This window comes from Wolffia australiana, chromosome 15, assembly GCF_029677425.1.
Source record: "Wolffia australiana isolate 7733 chromosome 15, ASM2967742v1".
Lineage (NCBI taxonomy): Eukaryota > Viridiplantae > Streptophyta > Magnoliopsida > Alismatales > Araceae > Wolffia > Wolffia australiana.
The window spans coordinates 5,562,523-5,586,476 of NC_135849.1; the positions used below are offsets into that span (position 1 = coordinate 5,562,523).

Genomic DNA, 23,954 nt, shown 5'->3' on the forward strand with positions numbered 1-23,954 from the left:
ACTCTTCCATGATGATCACTAAAAACCTTTTGCTGTTGTATTATAGTGTTCTCGGATTCTTCCCATATTAAAACGGGTCCATCTGTGCCCGACAAATTCTAAGGTGGGTCCGCAGCCCTCTGCAAGACTGTGAACTCTGTCATCTTCCCTCTTCCTCTTCTAATCCTCTCTATGCAACTCTCTAGAGAAGAGAGAGAAAGCGCTTCTCCCTGAAACTACTCCATCTGGGTATTTGAGAATTCTCATCGCCATCTCCTGTTTCTGTCGGCAAGCTCCTACCCTGTTGGAGATTCAATGGCAGAAAGCTCGGAGAAAGAACTCTAGATTTCCTCAGTCAGACGGGGATTAGAGGAAATTAGCGACATTCCCCTTCTGATTTCATCAGGGAGAGAAGGAAATCGATCTATTGGGTGGAATCCTCTCATCCTCTGCTTTACCCCTCTTCTTCCGCGTCGTTTCGGGTGTAGATTCTCTCTTTCTCTCTCTATCTCTTGCTGTACTTTTTCCCTGCTCAGAGCAGTAAATGAGGCCACCGGCAATGGCGGCAGACTGGCGCAGGGGGACACCCACTCCTCCCCTTCTCCCTACTCGCTCCTGTTTTGTCTCTTTCTCTCTCTGGAATCGCTCTACAGACGGTGGTCCAATCATGCGCTCTGTAAAGAGCTTGCTTTTCTCTCGCTCTAGCCTAGAAAAAGCAGGCCAGAGTCGGCCATGGCGACGGCCGGCCCTTCTTCCCATTCCCTTCTCTCTCTTCTCCCCTCTGGTGCCTTAGCCATGGGAAAGAATAGGGCCAGCTCTGCCCTCATGTTCTTCGCGATTCTACTATTAGTGTTTTCTCTTGCTTCTGCCGCGCCCCACGCTCCAGCGAGTGAGTACCCATCTCGTATTTTCCCCTCTTTTCATCTGGGTATCTCCCCGTTTTCACCGCGAGTTGTGATATTTCTCAGGAATCGTTGGTGGGTTCGTCTCCAACGCGCTCTCGGCGCTGATGAAATGGATGTGGTCGATGAAATCCAGCGCCAAAACCAGCGGTTTGTCCCAATCTTCGCCGTTTCTTTGGTCGATTTGATCTGGGTTTTGCTCTGATCCGACGGTGATGTTCGATCAGCTATCTCCGGCCGATCCATGATGAAGTTCGAGAGCGGGTACAGCGTGGAGACGGTGTTCGACGGGAGCAAGCTCGGGATCGAGCCTTACTCTGTGGAAATCGCGCCTTCTGGGGATTTACTCGTTCTCGATTCAGTCAACAGCAACGTCTATCGCATCTCGCAGCCCCTTTCCAGATGTGAGCTCGCTCATCTCGTGGGGTTTTTCGATTCGATTTGAGGGTTTAATGGGGGTTTAATTGGGTGTTCTTGTTCTTGGGGAGTAGACAGTCGGCCGAGGCTGGTGGCGGGATCGCCGGAGGGAAATGCTGGGCACGTTGATGGGAAGCTAAGGGAAGCGAAGATGAATAATCCCAAGGGTATCGCTGTCGATGATCGTGGTAACATCTATGTTGCTGACACGATGAACATGGCGATCAGGAAGATCAGCGACGCAGGTGAGTTGATGGGTTAACGTCTGAGTTATTCGATCTTTACGAGCTCTGATCCTATGACGAGATTGTGATCTACTTACCAACTAACGAGATGCATTAGTCAATTAATTGAAAATTTGGTCCTTATTTACATGTTGAATAATTGTGTGTTCTTGTTCTCGGGGTATCATTTGTTGGATTATTGATTTTTCGCTGACCATGGAGGCTGATTCAGTTTATCTGCTACTGTATGTTGCTCTTTCATGATTTACCCAAACGGGTTGGCGTTAAACTGCATTGTTTCTTCTTCTTTATTGTCATAACGTGCTTTTTTACTGCAATCGACGCATGTTATTATTCAACGGAGAGTTAACCGAATGTTGGAATGTTTGGATTTCCATGGGAAGCTGATGTAGTTTTATGTAATACTACTCTCGGTATTTCTTTCGAGATCTTCACTGATGGATGATATCAGAGTAGCTAATCCTTAACTCTCTTATAATCCCGCATTTTATTTTTTGAATCATTGTGTCTTCTTATCAACAAGTTATTTATTGTTTATTCCTCTTGTATTAGATGATTAGGTTCTCTTGGTCATGGGAAGCTGATAAAAGTTATCTTTAATTCTCTCCGTACCGCCAGATTCACGTCTGTAGATGTTTAAAATCATGCGGGAAAGTTGCATTTCTGCTTCTGCTCTACTATCCATCCTGCGTCTAATTCCAGAATTGTTTGGTGCCGAACACACGTTGTAGGTTTTGGTCTCTAAAAGTCTGCTCATCACCTTGTGCTGAACCCATAATGTCTGCTTATCATCGTCCTTGTCATTTGTTGGCATCATGATTCCAATGATGACGAGTTCATCGACATCTTTTGTCCCGAATTGTTGATGCATGACAGTGACAAGGCGTGTTCATCGTCCTCTCGTCACTTTCTCTAATTTTACTCTTTCGCATGACCAGGATAATGATACGTCGTCACAGTTCTTGTTAGCCAGTGACTAGAATGATGATTTCGATTTTTTCCCCATAATTCGGCTCCCCTACAAGGACAATGGCTAACTTGTAATTGTTTGTGAACTCTAATTACTAAAAAATAGGTGGAAAACCCCCAGTTATACAAGAGAGAATGCGACTTAAGATGATGGGTCTTTTTAGTTGAAAATAGAAAGGTAATTTTCCTAGGGGGTCTTATAAATGGCCTTCAAGGTTAATGGGATGAGCTTTAACTGATTGTCTAGGCTAACATTAATGACGATGAATCTCATCATCGGCGAGACCTTAATTAGACATCGATGTTGACAACGATGTTGTAGACCATTGATGATGATGATGAGTTGTTGACATCACCGTCATCCTTCATCTTCCCCCAATAATGGGAAACTGTAATGTGATTGGGGATTGTTAACTTGTTGTCGATTTGGGGATAATGATGATGTCGACAGCATGATCAATCTCTGCCAACCCATGTTAGACATCAACAGTGATGATGACTTGGGGATAATGATGATGATGACGACAAGTTGTCATCATCATCTTAATTCATTCAAGTTCGAGTATGGATAACCGATGAGGATATTCAGGGATGACAAATGTTGTTGTCACTCCTCAAAACACAAGCATGGATGATGATTTGGGGATGCCAATGACTACGAAGACCTCGTCATCATCTGGGAAACCTATCTTCAAGGCTGTTTATCTGTCCATATTCTTGCCCTTGAATTGTACTATAGAAATCTCCCATCTGGACGGAAACTGCTTCAAGATAAGAAAGAAGCACCATCAGTTACCTTGATTTCAAGAAAGTAGGAATTTGGGCTTGGATAAGGTGGCAGATTGTGTTATTGAGAGATTGACTTCTGATAGGATCCCGCCAAAGAGCTCAAAAATCAGCAATCAAGAATTTCTCAAGAATGGGATCAACTCATGAAATAATGGTACCGCTCAAGAAAATCCCTGAAGAAGAAAACGGATCAATGCCGGATCGGCCCTTCCCCTCTGGCACGGAGGATCTACGCCAGGCCCTCGCCCTTGTGATAGAATACTCTGCTCAATGCCTCTTCTCTTCACTTCCTCTTTATTTATAACCTTCCTTCCCACCAATTTATTCAAATCTTTGCACGTGCCTCTTGTGACCCGTAAGTGTGATGCCCCTTCTTCTTTGGTAAGTCTTCATGAGGTACTTATCAACTTCACTGTGAATCAATTTCTATTGTACAGGAGTGACAACGATTGCCGGGGGAAGTAGCAGCTCGGCCAAGTGGGGCAAAGGTGGCCACGTGGATGGGCCCAGCGAGGATGCAAAGTTCTCAAACGACTTCGATGTGGTCTACGTCGGCAGCAGCTGCTCGCTCCTCGTCATTGACAGGGGAAACCAGGCAATCCGAGAGATTCAGCTCAACTTTGATGACTGCGCCTACCAATATGGCTCTGGATTCCCTCTGGGTACTTGGATTCTCGGATCCTATCTCTTTTTTTTTTATTTCTCTCTGTATTTTATCTTCTCGTCCTTTTAGTCTCCATCTTTCTTCATCTATGTTTCTCTCCTACTCTATATTCATTTTAATAAACTCCTTGTCTTTCTCTCACTTTCTCTTTCTCTCTTTATTTTATTCTCTTTCTTCTTCTCTCCTTTTTTCAATTATTTCTCTCCCATTCTGTTCCAATTTTCAATTAGTTTTCTCTAGCTGTCTCTCATGCTGTCTATTTATTGCTCTAATCTCTAGCTCTCTTTCACTCTGTTTGCTTCTTTCTCCTTGCGTAAGACTGAAAATATGTATAACTCGGGTTGCAGGAACTGCAGTTCTCTTAGCTGCTGGTTTCTTTGGCTACATGCTTGCGCTTTTGCAGCGGAGGGTGGGCGGCATGGTCACTGCTGAAGCATCTGTAAGCATCTGAAATGCTTTATCAACTTTCAGTTGTGCAGAGTTTTGGAAAAACCTCCCTAAATTAAGAACTTTTTTTTCCCGAGTTTCAGAGTTCTCTTTTCTGATTCTTTGAATATTCCAATATTTTATTTTGTTCCAAGGGTCAGGATATCTTTTCCCATTATTCTTTCGGGGTTTGAGTTTAATCTTCCTTGAGATAATCTTATTCTTCAAAAAAAAGTCATTTTTTCTGGGATTCTTGAAAAGCCACCCATGGCTATTTTTCCTCTCCTTTATGTGAAGCGATTGTACTTTTCCTGGTTATGGGTGAATCATCCTAATTTTCTCATAGTTCTTGGTTCTGAGCAAATCATACCACCTTACTGGTCTATTTTACCCTGATTCGGATTTAATTATCCCAAATCAAGGAGTCAGCCCAAAATAATCCCTCCAGTTTTTTGGTAAATTTATGATCTCTTTCTTGGCTTTCAATAATGTTTTCGCATTCTTGTGGGACTATATAAAAATCCCATTCCAGAAGAATCTTTCCAGTTGAAATTTATAATCCTATTTTCTGGGTTTCATCTTCTCCAAAACTTGAACTATCTACAGGATCGGGGAGCTTCTGGAAAGGCGACTGCAGTCCCACCTGGCCCATACCAGAAACCCTTCATGACTTCAGTAAGGCCGCCGCTGATCCCATCAGATGGCGACCCCGAGAGGCCGGAGGACGAGGGGATCTTTGCTTCCCTTGGTAAGCTCATCAGTGGCACTGCAGCTGCCGTGGGAGAGCTGCTTGCCATCGTCCCTTTCCCCGGACGCAGCAGGCGCAGCGCCAGACGTCAGCAGGATCCATGGCGGCGGCATGCATGGCCGGCACAAGAGAGTTTCGTGATCAGGGACGAGGACGAGCCGCCGCCACCGCCACCGGCAGAAACAAGAACTCCGACGCCGAGGAAGACATATGCTTTTATGAGCAAGGACTCAGAGAAGCTGCAGCAGTTGAAGCAGGGAAGAGCTTACTTTGGGAGCTGGGAAGGGGAGAGGAAGCAGCAGGTGCTGCAGCAGAGGCTGTACTCGGCGCAGCCCCAGACTGTGTTCCAGAGGAGCTGTGATGCTACAAATGAGGTAGTCTTTGGGGCAGTCCCTCAAGGCAGTGACAATCAGCCTCCACCAAGGTACAGGGTGCCCAACTACATGGCACATTCCCATGGTTCCTGATCTTCCTTACCTATGTCTATCTATCTCCATCTCTGCCTCTAGCGCTATCTTAGTCTCTCTTGGTCTATTTCTTTCTCCTCTCTCTAAATGGCAGGGGATGTGAGTGGTTTGGTAGTATGAATGTCATGGCGATTGTTCCCATCTTTCCTTATAGCATCATATACTACACTCTTATCTTTCTCTCAGCAAAAGAAGGCTTTCTACAAAAGTACAAAAATCAGGTACTTCTACAAAAGGCAGCACACAGTCAGGAACATGCTGAGAAGAGGAATTCAAGAGCACCACAATAGCGCAGAACACCCAAAATGATATAAATCTCGCATTAAATTCAACTACAATGAAAGTAATTGAAGAAAGATGACCGCATATTTCTGACTGTGAATTAAAAAAAACAAGGCTGACATGACAGCATTGTTCAAGACATAAACTTGGGGTTAGAGACGAATTCTATAAGTTCCTAAAACATCATTTGTACCAAATATGTGGCGCAGGGACAACACCAGGTAAAAAAAGACATTTTACTGAACATATCACTGCCTCTAGGTTGAACAAGCTAACTTTTCACAATATCCACCTTTAATTTGGTCAACCATTATAATCTTCCCAGAAAATTCTGCAGTATCTTTTCCCAACCAATATTAAATTGACAGTGGATAAGATGCATTTCTCAAATTAGGATTAGAGGTAGTTATGATGATAAATAAATCATACTCATGTTCAAGCATAGTTGTCATTTAAGTAACTCATCATACTTTGCACATATGATGAGTTAGAGATTAATCACAAGGAATAGAGTTAAATTAATAATCTATAGGAATTGATAGTAAGAACTAGTGTGAAATATTACAACCACAAAATTATTAAAGATAGAGAGATTTAGTATAAGTAACTTAAGGAATTCTTTCAATTATGGGATTAGATAATCACATGAAATGTAGATGAATGTATAGAGTTGTGTAAATATGTCTGAAACAACCTAGTTAACCTAGTTTCAATACTTGCAGTACACTATCACCTACTTGTATATGTATTCCTTTTTCATGTTGGCATCCACTTAACTCAGGAAGTCAACTCAAATATCTCATTGGAGGAATATTACCTAAAATCAGACTTCCAAATTCCACAAAGTGAAGGAGGGAGTCAAATAGAGGATTTGACTTTCGCCATGTGAAGCTAGGATCTTCCATGAGTGACGGAAGATATAGTGAAAAATATTAAATCCAAACAAGACATTTCATTTGGAAGTATGTGACCTCCAAGCCAATTCCAAATTCCATATCTTGTTCAATATTCATTGAGACAATATGATAGTTATAATGCACGTGCAATTATCAAGTCCATGAATACATGAAATGACCATGTGAATTATGATGATATTATAATACACTGTTCATTTGTATTTTAAATATTCTTATTCAAATGATACTTGACAAGGATAACCAAATAACCAGAAATAATATTCTTATCCAAATGATGCACACATGACGAGTATGACTGATCACATAGCCATTAGTGCGGATACATGAAGGAAATGTAATTGATTCTCTATGGAGAAAGAGCTCAAGAAATTGAGGTGTATGGATCCCTGAATGGTCTTATACCTAAAGACAATAAGGATGATTCATGTAATAGTTGTTTAAGCGATCCTTGGATTCATGTAATATTGATGGGTGGTTGTATTTTAAAAATTACATTTCGAGTCTCAAACTGTGATATTCTAAACCATTCCAGCTCGGATGCATTTGTAAGTCCACGAAAGTGATTATATAGTCCGCCCTTTATATTAGAGGATGTAAACTTAAGAAGGATGCCATCAGATCCTTAGGCAAGGTGGTGGAAATACTGGATATGGCGTTCTTAGATGATTTTGCCATGCATTGGTACTAACTAGAATAACTGATTAGGGTTTGATGATTGATGGGGTGTTATTTTCAGATCTGAATAGGGTGGGTCAATGAGCAACCAAGTGATCGCGGCCCAATGAGCCGCAATCTTAAGTAAACAGGGAAGACATTGTGACCGGGATTCGAGTCGACCCAGCCCGAAGCCTATATCATTTTGGGCCCTTTTTAAGTAAACGAACATGATCTCATTCGTCCGATCTTCTTAAAGAAGATCGGACGGTGAGATCTGCCTCATTTTATCTAATATTGTTTTCTTTATTTTTCAGGCCCTTTGATTGGCCATGATGGCTGACGTAGACCAAGGGCCACCTGAAGTGGCGAATCAGAAGGGTTGAAGGCTGAAGAGGCGGCTGATGGGGCAAGCTGACCTGGGCAAAGAGGTACACCAATTAGAGATGAGAACATGACTGCGATTAAATAGCAGCTGACCCATTTCAAAGCTAGATTTAACGGATGGGGCCAATACTACCTTTCTTCGGCCCAGCCATCATCCTTGTCGGTCGACTGGTGGAGGCCTACGATGAGGGGACCACAGGCCGATCCAACAGCCCCTGGAGGGCCGTTGGATCAAGTCTGATCCCTTGAGGGATCGAGAGGACCCCTCTCGACCCCTTAAAGGAAGATTGTGTGCTCTATTTTCACCATCTCTTGTCGCAGGAACGAAGATGGCCAGCGGAGGTCACTCTTGAAGTTGGAAGCTTGTGCGGCATCGTGACAGCTCTGGTGGGTGATAACGGCTCAAGGAGGCTTCATGGAAGAGTTAGGAGAGCTCAATTATGCACCAACACGAAGGAGAAGAGTGAGGGAGACCGCACACTGAAGCTTCGTGGCGGCAACCAATGCCACCACTCTTGTCCCTCAAATCAAGGTGGATCTAGTGAGTTTCTAGTTTGACTCTGTTGCAATAGAGTAGAAGATTAACATATACTTGAATCAAGCTATTTTATTCATCAATTTAGTTCAATCCGATCAAAGCCTGTACTGCGATTTCTTTTTGGCATTCCATCAGACACTTTGCGTGATTGAGGAATACTCTTCGAATTATATAAGTGTTTATTTTATCAATATTATAAAAAATAAAAAAATACATACATATCTTATTCCGACCTCTTTTGGGCATTTTGTCGAACACCTCTCAGGTGTTCGACAGAACTACCCCAATAACTTTGATTTTATGCTTTATAAGAGGCATATAAAAAAAATATACATCTATCTTAATTCAATCTCCTTTTGAGAATTTTGTTGAACACCACAAGGTTATTCGATAGAACTTTCCATTAACTCCCAAAAATTTACTATATATAATATAAAAAACATATAAAATAAATATATTAACTCTATAATAAATATTATACCTCTATAAATCGTATTCTACTACTACTATAGGTAACTTTATAAATATATATATACTCCCTAATTACCTTTAGTAAACCCTTTATTCTCTCTTAACCACTATCTCTTTCTACTTAATTAAACCCCTATAAAACTACATAAAATCTACTATCACACCTCTCCTTTTATTTAGCTCTTAGCATATCAATATATCAGTAGATATCTATATTATTATCTATATCCTACCAATTAAGTCTTAAAATCTATTATTATACATATTTCCTATCTAAAATATAACTTCCTTTTAGTTAAATAAATATCCTCTTATTTCTATCAATAGTATCTTACTAATATATCAATCATATGGTCTTATACTTCTTCACTACCAATATTCATATCATCTTTAACTCTAACGCCATTAATTCATCTCAACATCATATTTCTTATTATCTTTTATATGTATAAGAAATATAATTCATATCTGACATTCTCTCCATATCTAATCTCTCATCTACTTAATACTTTATCACTTACTAATTACTTATCATTTACTATATTTACTATCCTTATTATTTTTGCTTATTTACAATAGCTAAATTATTAAATTTACTTTTAAAGGCTAGTCTCTGTTGAGACGACCTTAATCAATGCTAGCTAGTTATGTGATAACAACCTTCAACTTGAATTCACAAAGGACACATGTACTGTCCTTAATTCCACTATTGGAGAACTATTGTTTAGTGGAAAAAATTATAAAATATTTATGTGATAGTATTAGGACCCTAACTAGGTGACTTCCCTGCCCAGAGGCCTATGTGCTTTTTGGGAGGGCGTGTTCGCAATTTGACTCACGATACTTACGACTGAGTCCTATGAAGTGAAATGCTGCAGCGCACTAAGGGTGGTGACACCCAACCCTAATCTTTCAGGCCATCGCCCCTGTGGCGGTAACACACTATGGATGGTGAACGTGCTCATAGACGCTCTGCGCGGGGAGCAGGGTGATCCACGTGCGCGGGAGCGCGTGAGCTGGCAGGAGTGTGCGTGCATGCGTGCCAAGTGCCACGTGCACGCATGGCACGTGCAGGCTGGTGGCGATGCCACAGTGCGGCATGCGGAGCTGTGCAGGAAGCCGTGCGATTGCGCGCGGGAATCACGGGTATCACGTGTGCGGGGCACGGGCCAGGAGACATCCTGCTAAGAGACTAAGGTATTGGCGCACGTTGAGCGCCGAGACGGCTTGGGCCGCGTGGCACCCCCACGGGTAGTTGGGCATGCGGCACCCAGTTGGAGGTGCCAAGCACGATGGCGTTCGAGTGGACCGAGCGAAAGGTGTCAGCGCGGGTGCTATGACGTGTGTGATCGCCCAAGGCTGGGGTGGCGTGTATGATCGCAATGCCCACAGGCATGCAGCGCTTGGGCTGGGGGCACACGTGTAACGGTGGAGCTGGCTGGCGCAAGTGGGGCTGAGGGCCTCAAGTCACAGAGGTGCCCCTACCAAGGCATGCAGTGCTTTGTCTCATTACTTCGATATCAACCCTGATCTTCCACATGTAATGCTTATGATGACTATGTAACCCTTTGGTGATATCAATGCAATGATCCTATTCCTAGATGGGACTGCGTTCCCACCCTCTCCTTTAACCCCTTTTATGAAATCTTAAGCTATTGCAAAAGACTTCCGTTACAAGAGATCACGACTGCTCAGTGTTCTGCTCCAAGAACTGAGGGCGTCATGCGCTAGATTCGAGCAATTATCCCAGCTTGTAATTTGACTGTGTGATAGATAGATATAGATGCAATCAGTAGAGAAGGCATTTTTTATGGTGAGAGGCAACGAGCGGATTAGCAAAGGGTTACATAGGAAATCATCAATTAAGGAAGCTGATTAGCAAAGGGTTAGTCATAGGCCTACCAAACAAGTTTAAATTCACAAAGAAAGTGTGTTCAACATGTCTTAAGATGACTTAAGAGAAAATATGTGAAGGAAAGTTTTCCCTCAAAGCTGTGTGTCTGTACTAGGAGACTACTTAAGTTACATAACATGGACATATTTGGGCCAAACCAAACCCCAAGTCTGGGTGGAAAGGTATACAGCCTAGTCGTAGTTTACGAATATCCAAGATATACTTGCTTGTATTTTCTAGCACATAAGAACGAAGCCTTTAAAACTTTCACAAATTTTTCATAGAGAATCCAAAATGAATTTGAGTTGAAGACTAAGATGATCAGAAGTGACTGGGGGAGAGAGTTTAAGAAGAGGTATATATGACAATACATTTTGAATAGTTTTCATAGTCATAGTTTATGAATATCCAAGATATACCTGGTTGTATTTTCTAGCGCATAAGAATGAAGCCCTTAAAACTTTCACAAAATTTTCATAGAGAATCCAAAATGAATTTGAGTTCAAGATTAAGATGATCAGAAGTGACCATAGGAGAGAGTTTAAGAAAAGGTATTTATTGATTTTTATGATGAGAATGGGATCACACATAAGTTCTCAGCACCAAGAGCTCCCAACATAATGGGGTGATTGAGAAGAAGAATCAATCCTTGATTGAGATATCGAGGACTATGCTAAAGGAATATGAGATGTCAAAGGTCCTAGCGATAGAGGCAATGAGCACGACCAGTTACATTCTGAGCAGGGTGCTTGTCAGACCTTATATGGAGAAGACTCCATATGAGTTTCACAAAGGAAATAAACCTATACTTGGATTCTTTCGACCATTTAGATGTAAATGATACATTTTGAACATCAATGGGAAAGGCATTCGAAAATTTGATCCATCTTACAATGAAGGGAATTTAGTCAGATATTCAGAGATGTCAAGGGCCTATCAAGCGTATAACAAACCTTCAAGAAAAAATCAAGGATCTATCCATGTGAATTTTGTGAAATTTAAAGAGGCTTAAGAGGATGAAGCAATTGATGGTCTAGAAGATGATGAGAAAAATGAGGAGAGGACTATGAATGACAAGATTAGGGAGAGAGAGAATTCAAAATTTTATAGAGTGCTGGGTTCTAGAGGCCTAGATCTAGAGAAAGATGAGGATTCCATGCAGCGGAAACTCATAACGTTATCCTAATGGCATTGACAAAATCATTAAATCAAGAACCTGTGTACGAATCACATATGTGACTTCTTAGATCCCGGAGCGAGACGAGTTGAGCTGATCAAGTGTGCAACCTCTAAATGTATCCACGCGGTCCTCATCACGTTGGATCTCCTCCTCGTTGATGAGCCCCATTTACTCTCCGTCATCGTCGTTATGCCATTGGAATCACATTGGAATGGAGAGGAGTCATAGGGAGAAGGGAGAAGAAGGGGAATCCCCTGAACAATTATGGCCTGGGTAAATTTTGTTCAAGGTCGTCCCCTATTTATACTAAGTGGGTATTTTTCCATAAACCCCCAAAACTTAAGTATATCTTCTGATGTCCAAAAGACCTTTTGTGTGTGACCCTCTAGGCCCATGTATCAGTCTAGTTAAGAACATGAGTGGCCCAATAACCTTTAGTGGCCTTCCAAATTAATTAACTATATCATCTTATAGATTAATTAACATCAGATCGAGTTTACCCAATCGATAGGTTGAGTCTCCAACATGTAGGGTGTCAAGCTACATCTCATGCTCTAAAAGATACAAAGGAGTGTGCTTCGACTCACTCATGGAACCTGTTCATCATCAGTTACCATGTATGTATAATCCCTCATCCACTTTACGCTCCTAGGACGACTTAGGGTATGGTCAACTGTAAAACCCTAATCAATCATCCAAGTTAGTACTGATGCATTTGGAAATTATGTGAGAACTCTTCTCCGATATTTCACTAACTTGGCCAAAGACTTCATCACATTGTCTTCCTTGAGTTGTCACCTTTTATATCGAGGGTGAATGATCCCATCTTGACCACTATCATAATCCTCTAAGTCAGATCATGTATTCATGGACTTCATTATAAGCATCACACATGCACTATAATGAAAATGTTCTATTTATGAACATGGAATGAGATATGGAATGTGTGATGTGCTTGTCGGCAACATATATTTCCACCATAGAGATTGAGAAATGAATTAACTTAGCGATAAACTTAGAAAAAATATCTAAGGAACATCCACAAGAGAACATTCTTGAAAGTCCGATGTATCAAATTATAACTCAATCTACCTTTAGAGACAATGTAGATGTAGCATTTACATCTCAAATTGAGCCAAAGAATTGTATGAGGCTCTAAATGATCCAGATTGGGTTAATACTATGCATGAGGAGTTAGATCAATTCGAAAGGAATAAGGTATGAGAGCTATTATATAGACCTAAGGTTAAGAATGTCATAGGCACAAAGTTGTTGTTCAAGAACAAGCTAAATAAAAAAGGGGAAATCAATATAAATAAGGCATAACTTATTGCTCAAGCGTATGCCCAAATCAAAGGAGTCAATTATGAGGAGATACTTTCCCTAGGGGCAAGACATGATGCTATTAGGGTATTATTGGACTTTACTTTAGTCGATAATTTTAAATCATTACAAATGGTAGAAAAGAGTTCCTTTCTAATTTTAGAGATTAAGGAAGAAGTAAATATGAAGCAACCACTAGGTTTTGAAGATATAGTGAAACCTGAATGGATCCTAAAGTTTCATAACACCCTCTATGGTCATAAGCAAGCACCTAGAGTCTGGTATGAGAAGTGAAGTACATAACGTCCCATGGCTACAGGAGAGGATGTGTAGATACTACTCTCTTTATAAAGAGAGGGAAAGGACTTGATATTAGTCCAAATCTATGTTCATGATGTTATATTTGGATCTACAACTCCAAAGTTGAGAGAATAACTTTTGCATCTCATGTAGAATAAATTTGAGATGAGTGTAATGGGGAAACTGAGCTATGTCAGCTGAGTTAAAATTCTACAAAGCAAAATGGCATCTATATATGCCAAGAGAAGTACACTAAGGAACTCTTGAAAAAGTTCAAAGTACAGGACTGCCATGAGTCCAAGCACTCCCATGAGTCCAAGCACGTCCATGAGTCTAAATGCTAATGTGGACCTTGACATCATTGGTCAAATTATTTACTAGCGCATGTATAGAAGAATGATTGGATCCCTATTATACTTGACAACTAGCCAAAAATGCATACTTTTTAGTATATGTCTTTGTGATAGGTTTCAGCATGATCCCACTGAATCACATCTGAAGGCAGTGAAGAGAGTATTTTGGTACCTCAAAGGGACCACTAATTGTAAGTTGACGGTAGTCAAATTTTGTGATTCAGACTTTTCAGGATGCAAAGCTGATAGGAAAAGCACAAATGACATTTGTGCATTTTTTGGGGTATGCCTCATATCATGGACATCTAAGAAGTAAAACTTGAATGCTTTATCCATAGCTGAGGTTGAATATATAGCTGGTAGACTGTGTTGCATTCAAACTCTTTAAGCTAAGTAGCATGTAAACAGTATGGGGTCACATTGAACAAAATATCTTTTATGTGAGATAATACAAGTGCCACTAATTTGGCCAAAAACCCCATCATGCACTCATGCACAAAGCACATTTAAGTGAAGCATCATTTCATTAAAGATCATATCTCTAGATATGACTTTGATCTTCACTTTATAGCAACAGAAAAGCCAGTCGTAGACATATTCACTAAACCTTTAGGTAAAGATCAGTTTAGCACTTTACAAAGAGATCTAGGTATGCCTCATGCTATAGATTTATGATGACTGACTATCCAAATTTTTTCTATCGACATGTTTTTTAGATCCATCAAAGATAAGACATCAAATATGATGCTCCTACTATCCCAATAAGCGCCATAAAAATATTTTGAAAATATTTTTCTAATATCTTTTCACTGCTAGAGACTATAAATAAAATGTTATCTTCATCTACTATTGCACCAAATGATGATTTGTTTTTCCATTTTATGTGGATTCTCCCATATCTGTGTCTCAGATATTCACATTGATATATTGAATCTATCCATGTATGTAGATATCCAATGAGTAGTTTGACTTGCCAATATTGACAGGAACCTCTAATGTATGAGGAGCTATTCACTAGCGTAAGCTAGTTTTTAGGGGGAGTTAGAGCTTGGGGAATCTAGAGCTTAGTGGGAGCCATCATACCTTTTTTATATTAAAAAAGGAGGAGAAATATGCGCGATGTGGCATGTTTTAAAATTGATAAAAAAGGGAGAGATTGAAACTTAAGCATCAAGGGCATTTTAATCAAATGTTTTCATGTGTTTTATATGAATGTTTAAAGTAATGCATGCCTTAATATCATTTGAGACCAAGCATAAAATTTCATACGTCAACTAGTTGACTGATTGTAAGTAAAGTCCAAATATCATCCTTAGTTATATTAAAAGGCTACTAAGTTTGACAATATGGTGAACATGTCTAATTACTGATTTAGGAGTTGAATTTTCTATGACATGAATGCAAACATATGCTCTAAGACTGTTCAAATATTTGTGTTGATTTTACCTCATTTGATTGGTTTAATGATTTTGTCTAATTCCCGATAACTACTTTAGGGTATTTAAGGCTGAAATTATTGATGACTTAATGAATATTAAATACACGAATATATTATCATCCAATGGTGATATCTTGAGTAATGATGCAGTAAAAGTAACAGAAATTTCTAAATTTTTTAGGGTTGAGGTTGTCAGCATAATGGCTAATTTTTACTCTTAACACTTGAGAGGTGTTTTGAAATTATGGAAAAATAGTAAATATTAAAATTCAAAATTATGAGGATTACTATTTCATATTGTCTAATCATAATTAATACATATGACTATTCAACTCTTGATAAATTATCAGTATGCCCTTTAGGATTTTTATTTCACATTTAGAGTTTTTAATTTCACATTTCAAACTGCCTTCTCCTTGTTCCCTGACAATCTCAGCCCAAAAGCTAAATAGCTCTTTCAATCCCTAAATCAAATATCAAGCCACTCTTCAGAATTGTTTCAAGAGGATATTTATTGCGCATGTCAATCTGAGTCCAAAGGATTTTTAGTTCAAGGTGATTCAAGATTCCAAGGAAAGAAAGCATGCCTATGAATTTCTGACGTCCTCCAGCCCTTTTGATAAGTTCGATATCTTTAATTTAAGTTTTAGGTTGATTTAGAGATTTTTGCTGAATTTATAACTAGTTGGTAACACTTATATAAATGCATAGTGTTAGTTCAGGTGGCTAAGGAATAACATGAGGGAGTGAATCAGGTTCTCTAGATATAGTATCATTTTATTTTTTAGTAACCTAAGATTTTTCTAAGAACTGAGGTAGAGGAAATGGGAGATACACATTTTTTTAGACAGCTTAGGCTAATCCTTGATATTGTTTGGGGGTATCCATCCCGAAGTGTTGATGTGCCCTAACTGTGTTTGTGCGAATGCCCCCCCCCCCCACCTCCCCAAGAAAATCACTTGGAAATAAGGCTGAACAAAGATACCTAAAAAGGAAAAAAATGGGATGCTATGTCATCCTTGACCCTTAACCGTGTTTTTGAATACCACTGAAGGATTAGTATACAAAACATATTGCTGAATAATATCCTTAATGCTATTTGGGATGGATAGCCCCCAACAGCAATAAGGATTAGCCTAGGCTTTCTAAAAAAATTATCATTTCTCCCATTTACTCTAACTAATTTCCTAGGTAGAAAAATCTTAGATTACTGAACAAAGAAAAATATAATATTGATACAAAACCTAATTCACCTCCCCAGGTTATTCCTTACCCACTTAAAGTAAGAAGGTTGATTCATTTCATGGTGGTATAAGGGATATGGTGACTTAAGACACCAAGGATGTATTTGTGGATGGATGACCATGTTTTGACTATGAATCATGAGTATCTTACCATGGGATTCAAATAAGTCTTAGTTCAGATATAGTAACAAGGGAACATGATATCGGGCGTCGTCTAGGACGTCATCCGGTCAGTACCGAGACGATGCGCGGATACCTAGATGGTGGTGTCGGAAGTCATCAACGACGTTGTCTGACGGATAAACCCTAACGAGTATGTAATTACAATGAAATGATGTGTCCTATGTGGTTGTAATTGCTGGCCCGACTCGATGAGATGTGCCAAGCTCCAAGTTCTAAATGGGGTCATCGGGTGATGACAACGGTGGCCTCTCGAGCCTCGTCGGAGGGACGAAGGCGTCTACGGCGCCGAACCGAATCAATCCATAGGGGCTCGCACATAACGGACGGGTTCGACCCGTACCGTTAAGACACTCATATTCTCGTAGTTATCTTTCAATTCTCTCTCACCTACCTAGCCCGAGCGCGGTGCAGACGATCGAAAAATATACTGCAAGGGATAATATAACAGGTGAGCGAGAAGACGACGTACCTCATTGGCGAGCCGCTCGTCGGGCAGGATCTTCGTCGTTGCAGTAGCCAGCGCAGGAGGCGGCTGGAGAGGAGCCGGAGAGGATCAGCTGCTCGACTGGCAATAGGGCGCAGGAGCGTGTCAGTGGAGTTTGAAGACGAGGAATCGAACTGCGGGGTGTGCAGAGACGAAGGGGCACGAACAACGGTTGGGCTCAACGGTACGGCTACGTTAGTGGTAGACCAGAGCAATTGTGGTCAGGTACATCATCGACAGTGTCGACGACGGCGGCTGACCCAATGAAGCACAGAGGCGGGGTGGCGGTAGTAGGGCCACCCGGCTACTCTCGAGCGGGTCAGTCGTTGGTGTGCAAAGATCATCGGGTAGAGCACGAGCAGCTGGTGGTATCGGGGCCGTTGGAGGAGGGAAACCAGTTGTGGGCAACACAGCCGTCAACAATGCATGAGGGCATCCTTGTCGTCAGTGGGGTCCCCCCGACCATCAAATAACCAACAACCTCCACTTACGATGGAATCCAACATGCGCCCACAACGTAGGTCCGGGCGTCGTCAACGAGGGAGCCGTGGCTTCAGGGTGGGTCGTCGGAGGTTAGCGAGCCTTCTGAATGTAGGCCAGTGGGACACCCCTTTTGATGACTCGGGCCGCAACACAATGGCCAGGGATCACCCGTGATGGTTGGCACAACCAGAGAATGGCATCGTCAAATCGTGCCGTTGACCACAGGTTTCTAGATCAGCGGCGGTCTCGTCAGGATACGAGTCATTCAGTCGGTGGGCGGTACGTCCTAGTTGTGAGAAACCGAGAATCTTCCGCCAATTCTGTCTGTCGCACAAGGAGAACCGTTGACTAGCATTTCCCCGTTTGCTGGCGGTACGGGTGCAAGCTGATGCCCGTATGTGGGACGATGACAAGGATCCACCAGTCCCTTTGATCGATTGATCCAGTGCAAGAAAAAGTGAGGGATAGAGAGCGAATAGAGAGAACCTGGCGGCTAGAACAGCCGATGCATGGGTGTTTCCCTATGCCAAGGGATTCGCCTCTCCTTCCCTTCTCCCAATCCCCTTCTCCTTGTTCTTATCTTTCCTCGCCTCTTCTTCTCCTTTCTCTGTTCCTCGTGAGACCAACCAAAAACACAACAACAACTAAATAGATAACACCTAGTCTAACCTCTCTTGAAGCGCCACTCTTCCTTTATAAAGGGGGAAATAAATGGGCCCTAGAGAGATCCATAAGGTGGGGGAATATGGTCTACTAAGGGGGGGGCCTTATATAATGGGCCCCAATTACAACCAAATAAAAACAAAAATAAAGGACATAGAAGACGACGGATACGGACGCACGACGGGCACTTCACAACTCGACAAAAACGACTAGACGAGACCGAAAAAAAAATGCAACTAAACGAAGGGGACGAACGGAACCAAACATGATAAAGACACGAGCGATATTTCACCCAGAATATTCGAATCCGGGTGTCTTCTTGTTGCCTTGGCGTGCCGGTCAGACTGAAAGCTAACCAGCGGGCTGTCGAATGACGAGGATGCCGGTAGTGAAGACATCTCCGCGAGGGCGGGCTGGCGTGCTCCATCAGAACATAGGTGATAAAGTGATCAAGACAGAATCATTTGCCCTAGGTAGAGGAGGAGATTGATTCAAGTAAGATGATACAAATAAATCCCTGGCCAGAGTAGTCAGGATACAAATTATTCAATGATCCCCCTTATGCATCAAGAGTCTCATGGGGGTGAAGGATTTTATATTTACAAAAACCGATGACAAAATAGGCTCCATGAGAGAGTTCAAACACTACTCTATATCTTCTAGAGTATGAGGTGTAGCTTGGCACCCTACAATTGGAAATAACCTATCGATTGGGTTAAATTGATCTTTGATTAATTAATCTATATGTTGATGTACATAATTAATAAGTTTGATCAATAAATGTTATTGGACGTTTAAAGCTATTAAATAAATTGACATGCGCCTAGAAGGTTACACACACAACACTAATGTATGTTGGAAGACATACTTTATTAATAACAATATTCATGAAATATTCTCAATAAGTATAAATAAGGACCAGACCATTTTAGATGCCCATGCCAGCTAGATGTGAGTGCCCCTTCCCCTTTCTTCTTTCTCAATTTTCTCCACTCACTCCACAAGCACTCCTTTATGGTGAGAAGATCCAAAATGTCTTCAAGAATAGTTTGTGAAGAAGTAAAGGAGATCTAGTAACCTTTCTAGCCTTGTGGATACTTCTCGAACTCGGGCAATTGACCATCTTCAAGAAGCTCTCCAAGGAAGCAACTCAAGGGTGGAAAAAAATCCACATAATGTATTCTACGTATAATGTATTTTAGAGATAAATTTTGGATTGATCTTTAGCTTTTGCTGCATCAAATCTGATTTCATGCACCAAATCGTAGTCCCATAACCGAAGGCTTAACTCTAGGAAATTTTGGAGATTCAATCGACAAGATCCAAACTTGATTATGCAGTGGAATATCGAATTGTAAATGGATCTGAATACCAAGAATATAGAAAACCAAAAATATCACATTTGCACAGATTGAATATATAGTTCTAGGCATATCCACACAACCTTCAAAGCACAGGATCTCCTCTTCTTGCCTCTTCCCTTTACTGCTAGGAATCTGATTTCTTCTCCAGCCAATTTCCACTATTAGAAACACTCAAGGAAAAGGAAGAGAAGAAAGGGGGGCCACTCAAACTGAGTTGCGTAAGTATCAAATGAGGGTGCCCCCTCTATTTATATTTTTTTGGGGAATTTTTATTTAAGTCCATATCTTCGGAACAATTAATAGAAGTCCCAAAACTTAGAATATATCCACTATATTTTAAAAATCTTGCATGTATGACCATGTAGGCTTATGTATCAATCTAGTTAATAACTTCAATGGCACAATAACCTTTATTACGCTGACCTTATCAATTAATTATACTTATAAATTAATTAATGAAGAATCAATGTAACTAGCTGATTAGTTAAGATGTCAGTCCCTGGGGTGCCAAGTTACACCTTGTGCCCTTCAAGTTAAAAAAAGTATGTCGATTCTCTCATAGAAATTTTGTCGCCATTCATTACCGTATATCTATAATTCTTTATATATGCAAGACTCCTAATGACTTAGGGTATGGTTAAACATCCAACCCTAATTTTTCATTCTATTTAGTACTGATGAGTGAAAAAATATCAGAGGACACCATATTTTATATTTCCACTATCTTGGCTAGGGATTTAATTGCATCATCTTCCTTAGGTCAATATATGATAAAATTGTGGTCAAACAATCCCATCTTGAGAGAGGAAGATCGAGAGAGGGAGGGAGAGTGGGAGAGAGAGAGAGGGGAAGGTCAAGAGAGGTAGGGAGAGTGGGAGAGAGAGAGAGAGGAAGGTTGAGAGAGGGAGGGAGAGTGGGAGAGAGAGAGAGAGAGGAAGATCGAGAGAGGGAGGGAGAGTGGGAGATAGAGAGAGAGAGAGGATGATCAAGAGAGGGGGGGAGAGGGGGGGAGGGGGAGAGAGAGAGGATGATCAAGAGAGGGAGGGAGAGTGGGAGATAGAGAGAGAGAGAGGATGATCAAGAGAGGGGGGGAGAGGTGGGGAGAGGGGGGGGGAGAGAGGATGATCAAGAGAGGGAGGGAGAGGGGGGGAGAGGGGGGGAGAGAGAGGATGATCAAGAGAGGGAGGGAGAGGTGGGGAGAGGGGGGGAGAGAGAGGATGATCAAGAGAGGGAGGGAGAGTGGGAGATAGAGAGAGAGAGAGGATGATCAAGAGTGGGAGATAGAAAGAGAGAAAGGAAGATCGAGAGAGGGAGGGAGAGTGGGAGATAGAGAGAGAGAGAGAGGAAGATCAAGAGAGGGAGGGAGAGTGGGAGATAGAGAGAGAGAGGAAGATCGAGAGAGGGTGGGAGAGTGGGAGATAGAGAGAGGGAGATTGAGAGTGGGAGATAGAGAGAGATAGAGGAAGACTGGGAGAGGAAGATTGAGAGTGGGAGATAGAGAGAGATAGAGGAAGATCTAGAGAGGGAGGGAGAGTGGGAATAGGGTTTGACGGTCTTGGTCCGGTCCAGGTTTCTAGAGAGGATCTGCACCTTATCTAAACTTCGGTCTTGTTCCGGTCCTGTCTGATCATCCAGTCATGTTGACTAGTAAATGTCAAAGTCAACGAATATAAGTAAAAAAATGACATGGAAAAGGAAGAGAAACTTAGAATAAAACAAGTTGAAAAAATAAGGAAAGAAGAAGGAAAGATGAATAAAAGAAGCAGAAGAAAAAGAACAGAAAAGTGAGAGAGGAAGAATAGCAGAAGAAAAAAGTAAGAGAATAATAAAAAGGATTAAAAAAAGGAAGATGAAAAAAGAAGAGACAAATGTGAAAATGCGAAGAAAGGAGAATGAAAATATTTATAACAAAGAAGAAGAAGAAGAAAGGAAGATGAACAGAAGAGGAAGAAAAAAAAACAAAAGATAAAAAGATTTATAAAATAATAAGAGTGGAAGAAGAAAGTAAGAATGAAAGTGAAAGAAGAAAAAAGAAGCGAATAAAATAGGAAGAGGAGAAAAATAAGACAAAAGAGAGGAAAGTGGAAGAGAAGGAAGAAGGGGAGGGGCGGCCGGTGCGAACCGGAAGAGGGTGGGCGGGTACGGCTGCCGGGGGGGTTGGGGTTTGACCACATCCGGTCCCGGTCCGGTTTGGTCTGACAGGTCCCTGGTCCAGAATGGCGAACCTTAAGTGGGAGATCTAGAGAGAGTGAGAGATAGAGATAGAGAGAGATGTCATTTTGTCCCCTGTGAGGGGGACGGGAGGATGGATAGGTGACGGTAACGAAGATATGAAGGATTTTTGTAAAATCCAGGAATGCGTGAAGGGACAGGGGACATGTCAAACTTCCCATCATGCTTCCGTCTGTCACCATGTGTTACCATCATGTCCGAGCGATCACATCCGAGACATTTTATTTCCTACTCTCACTTGGTGCTGCCAAAGCGCCAGACAATGTATTTGTTTAGAATTAATTAGTATTTTCTACTATAGAATTCTGTTAAAATATTTTATAAATTTAATGGAATCCATTTATAAATTTAGAATAAAATTAGCTAAATTATAAAATATTTTCATATTATTTTAGAATTAATTTTAGATAATTTTAATTAATTTTCAGTAAATTGAATCTTTTAAAATTATCTAAATGTTATAAAAATTAAAGATAATTATCTTATTCAATATTTTTTCAATGTGAATTTGACCCTTAGTCGATATCTACTAGAAGAAAAATATAAATACAAATCATAAGCCTTAAATGAAAAAAAGTAACGCCAATTTTTCGGTTTATCACTATTCTTGGATTCTTCTCCTGAGTTCTTGTAAAATTTTAGGGAGGTATTTTAATTTCAAAATTCAATTTTTTGGTGCACATCAGATCATTTTAGAATGTAATTTGAACTAAAACAAAGCTTTGTTAGTTTAATTTTTAACTTTCATTATTCAATTCAATTATAAGAAGTTTCAATAAAAAAAGTTAATATAGTTATTTTTATCTTAAAGACAAAATAGCTCAAATAGTATTGGGTTAATTTGTTCAACCTCTTCCGAATTTTGTATAAATTTGAGAGGCGAGATTCCGAGGGACCAAAATGTCATAGTACTTAAATCCCCATCACAATCTCAAACTTTATGAATTTGACTTATTTGAAAATTTTGAACTATAAATGAGGTTTACATTGGTTAAATTATGAAAAAGATTACACTAGTTTATGAGCACCGACTCGAATTTTACAAAATATATTTTAGTGTATCAGATTCTTTGATGGGTCTAATACACTCTCCTTAACACCCTCTTATGGCATCAAATGAAATTCATCAAATGGTATATTCATAGAAAACATATTTTAAGTTTATTTAGATCGAATATATAATACATGAACAATTGAATTGTTTTGGTTGAAATAAATAATTTACAACCAGCTTTCATAGCTCAGTTGGTTAGAGCACCCGTTTAGTAAGCGGGAGGTCTTGAGTTCAAATCTCAATGAAAGCATTTTTCCTTCTTCTATTGAATTTTCAGTGCTAATTTTTTCTGCTATGATTCTTCTCGCACTATGATTATACTTTTATAATCCTAATTGTTTTCCTGCGAGTTAATGCTCCCAGTTTTTAATGCCCAACTCTTTTTTTTGCTCCAAACGCAGAGGGCTTCATAATCATAGTAAGTAATCACGATCTAACTTTCTTACTTAGAAGTTGGCGGTAGCGACAGTTCCTGACACTCAATAATTCAATATTCGTCTGCGCAGACAAATCAAATCTTATCGCCAAAATTCAAGGACAGAAGTGCGCTTTGGACTCTTGTGTCACATGTTTCCACGCCAAAGGCCAATCCTTTTCTCTTCTCTTTCTTGAGGTGCGTTCTACGGAATAATAAATAACCTGGGAATTTAATATAAGATGAACAGTATGTGATCTTCTCATACTATTTAGAACCCAAAACAATAACCTCTCTCTTTCTACCAGACCGCCATAACAAAGAATTTAAAGCCCAGAACTCTAATCTTTCTCTAGACATTACTCACCATCACAACACCTAGCGTTCTTATCCTATCATTGTTCATCTCTGCAGCATTAAAAACAGAACCCCGTTTCTCTTTCTTGTTCTTATTCATCATATCATCTCTAACACAAATCACGAAACACT

The 23,954-nt window shown here is 40.5% G+C and overlaps 1 protein-coding gene and 1 non-coding gene across 2 annotated transcripts; both read left to right on the forward strand.

Moving 5' to 3' along the window:
- Positions 1-214: 214 nt before the first annotated feature.
- Positions 215-5,749, forward strand: LOC144712869 (NHL domain-containing protein). The gene is made up of 7 exons (XM_078587237.1): positions 215-868; positions 948-1,031; positions 1,109-1,285; positions 1,373-1,543; positions 3,739-3,963; positions 4,313-4,404; positions 4,998-5,749. The coding sequence occupies exons 1-7, from the start codon at positions 712-714 to the stop codon at positions 5,604-5,606; spliced, it is 1,515 nt and encodes a 504-aa protein (XP_078443363.1). The 5' UTR covers positions 215-711; the 3' UTR covers positions 5,607-5,749.
- Positions 5,750-23,226: 17,477 nt separating this feature from the next.
- TRNAT-AGU (transfer RNA threonine (anticodon AGU)) lies at positions 23,227-23,300 on the forward strand. The gene has a single exon. It is a non-coding gene; the product is annotated as a tRNA-Thr (tRNA).
- The last annotated feature ends 654 nt before the right edge of the window (positions 23,301-23,954 follow it).

Coding starts and splice junctions, on each gene's coding strand:
- LOC144712869 (XM_078587237.1), top strand. CDS start 712: ATGGCGACGGCCGGCCCTTCTTCCCATTCCCTTCTCTCTCTTCTCCCC. Junction 1,032..1,108: donor ATCCAGCGCCAAAACCAGCG/GTTTGTCCCAAT, acceptor ATGTTCGATCAG/CTATCTCCGGCCGATCCATG. Junction 4,405..4,997: donor TGGTCACTGCTGAAGCATCT/GTAAGCATCTGA, acceptor AACTATCTACAG/GATCGGGGAGCTTCTGGAAA.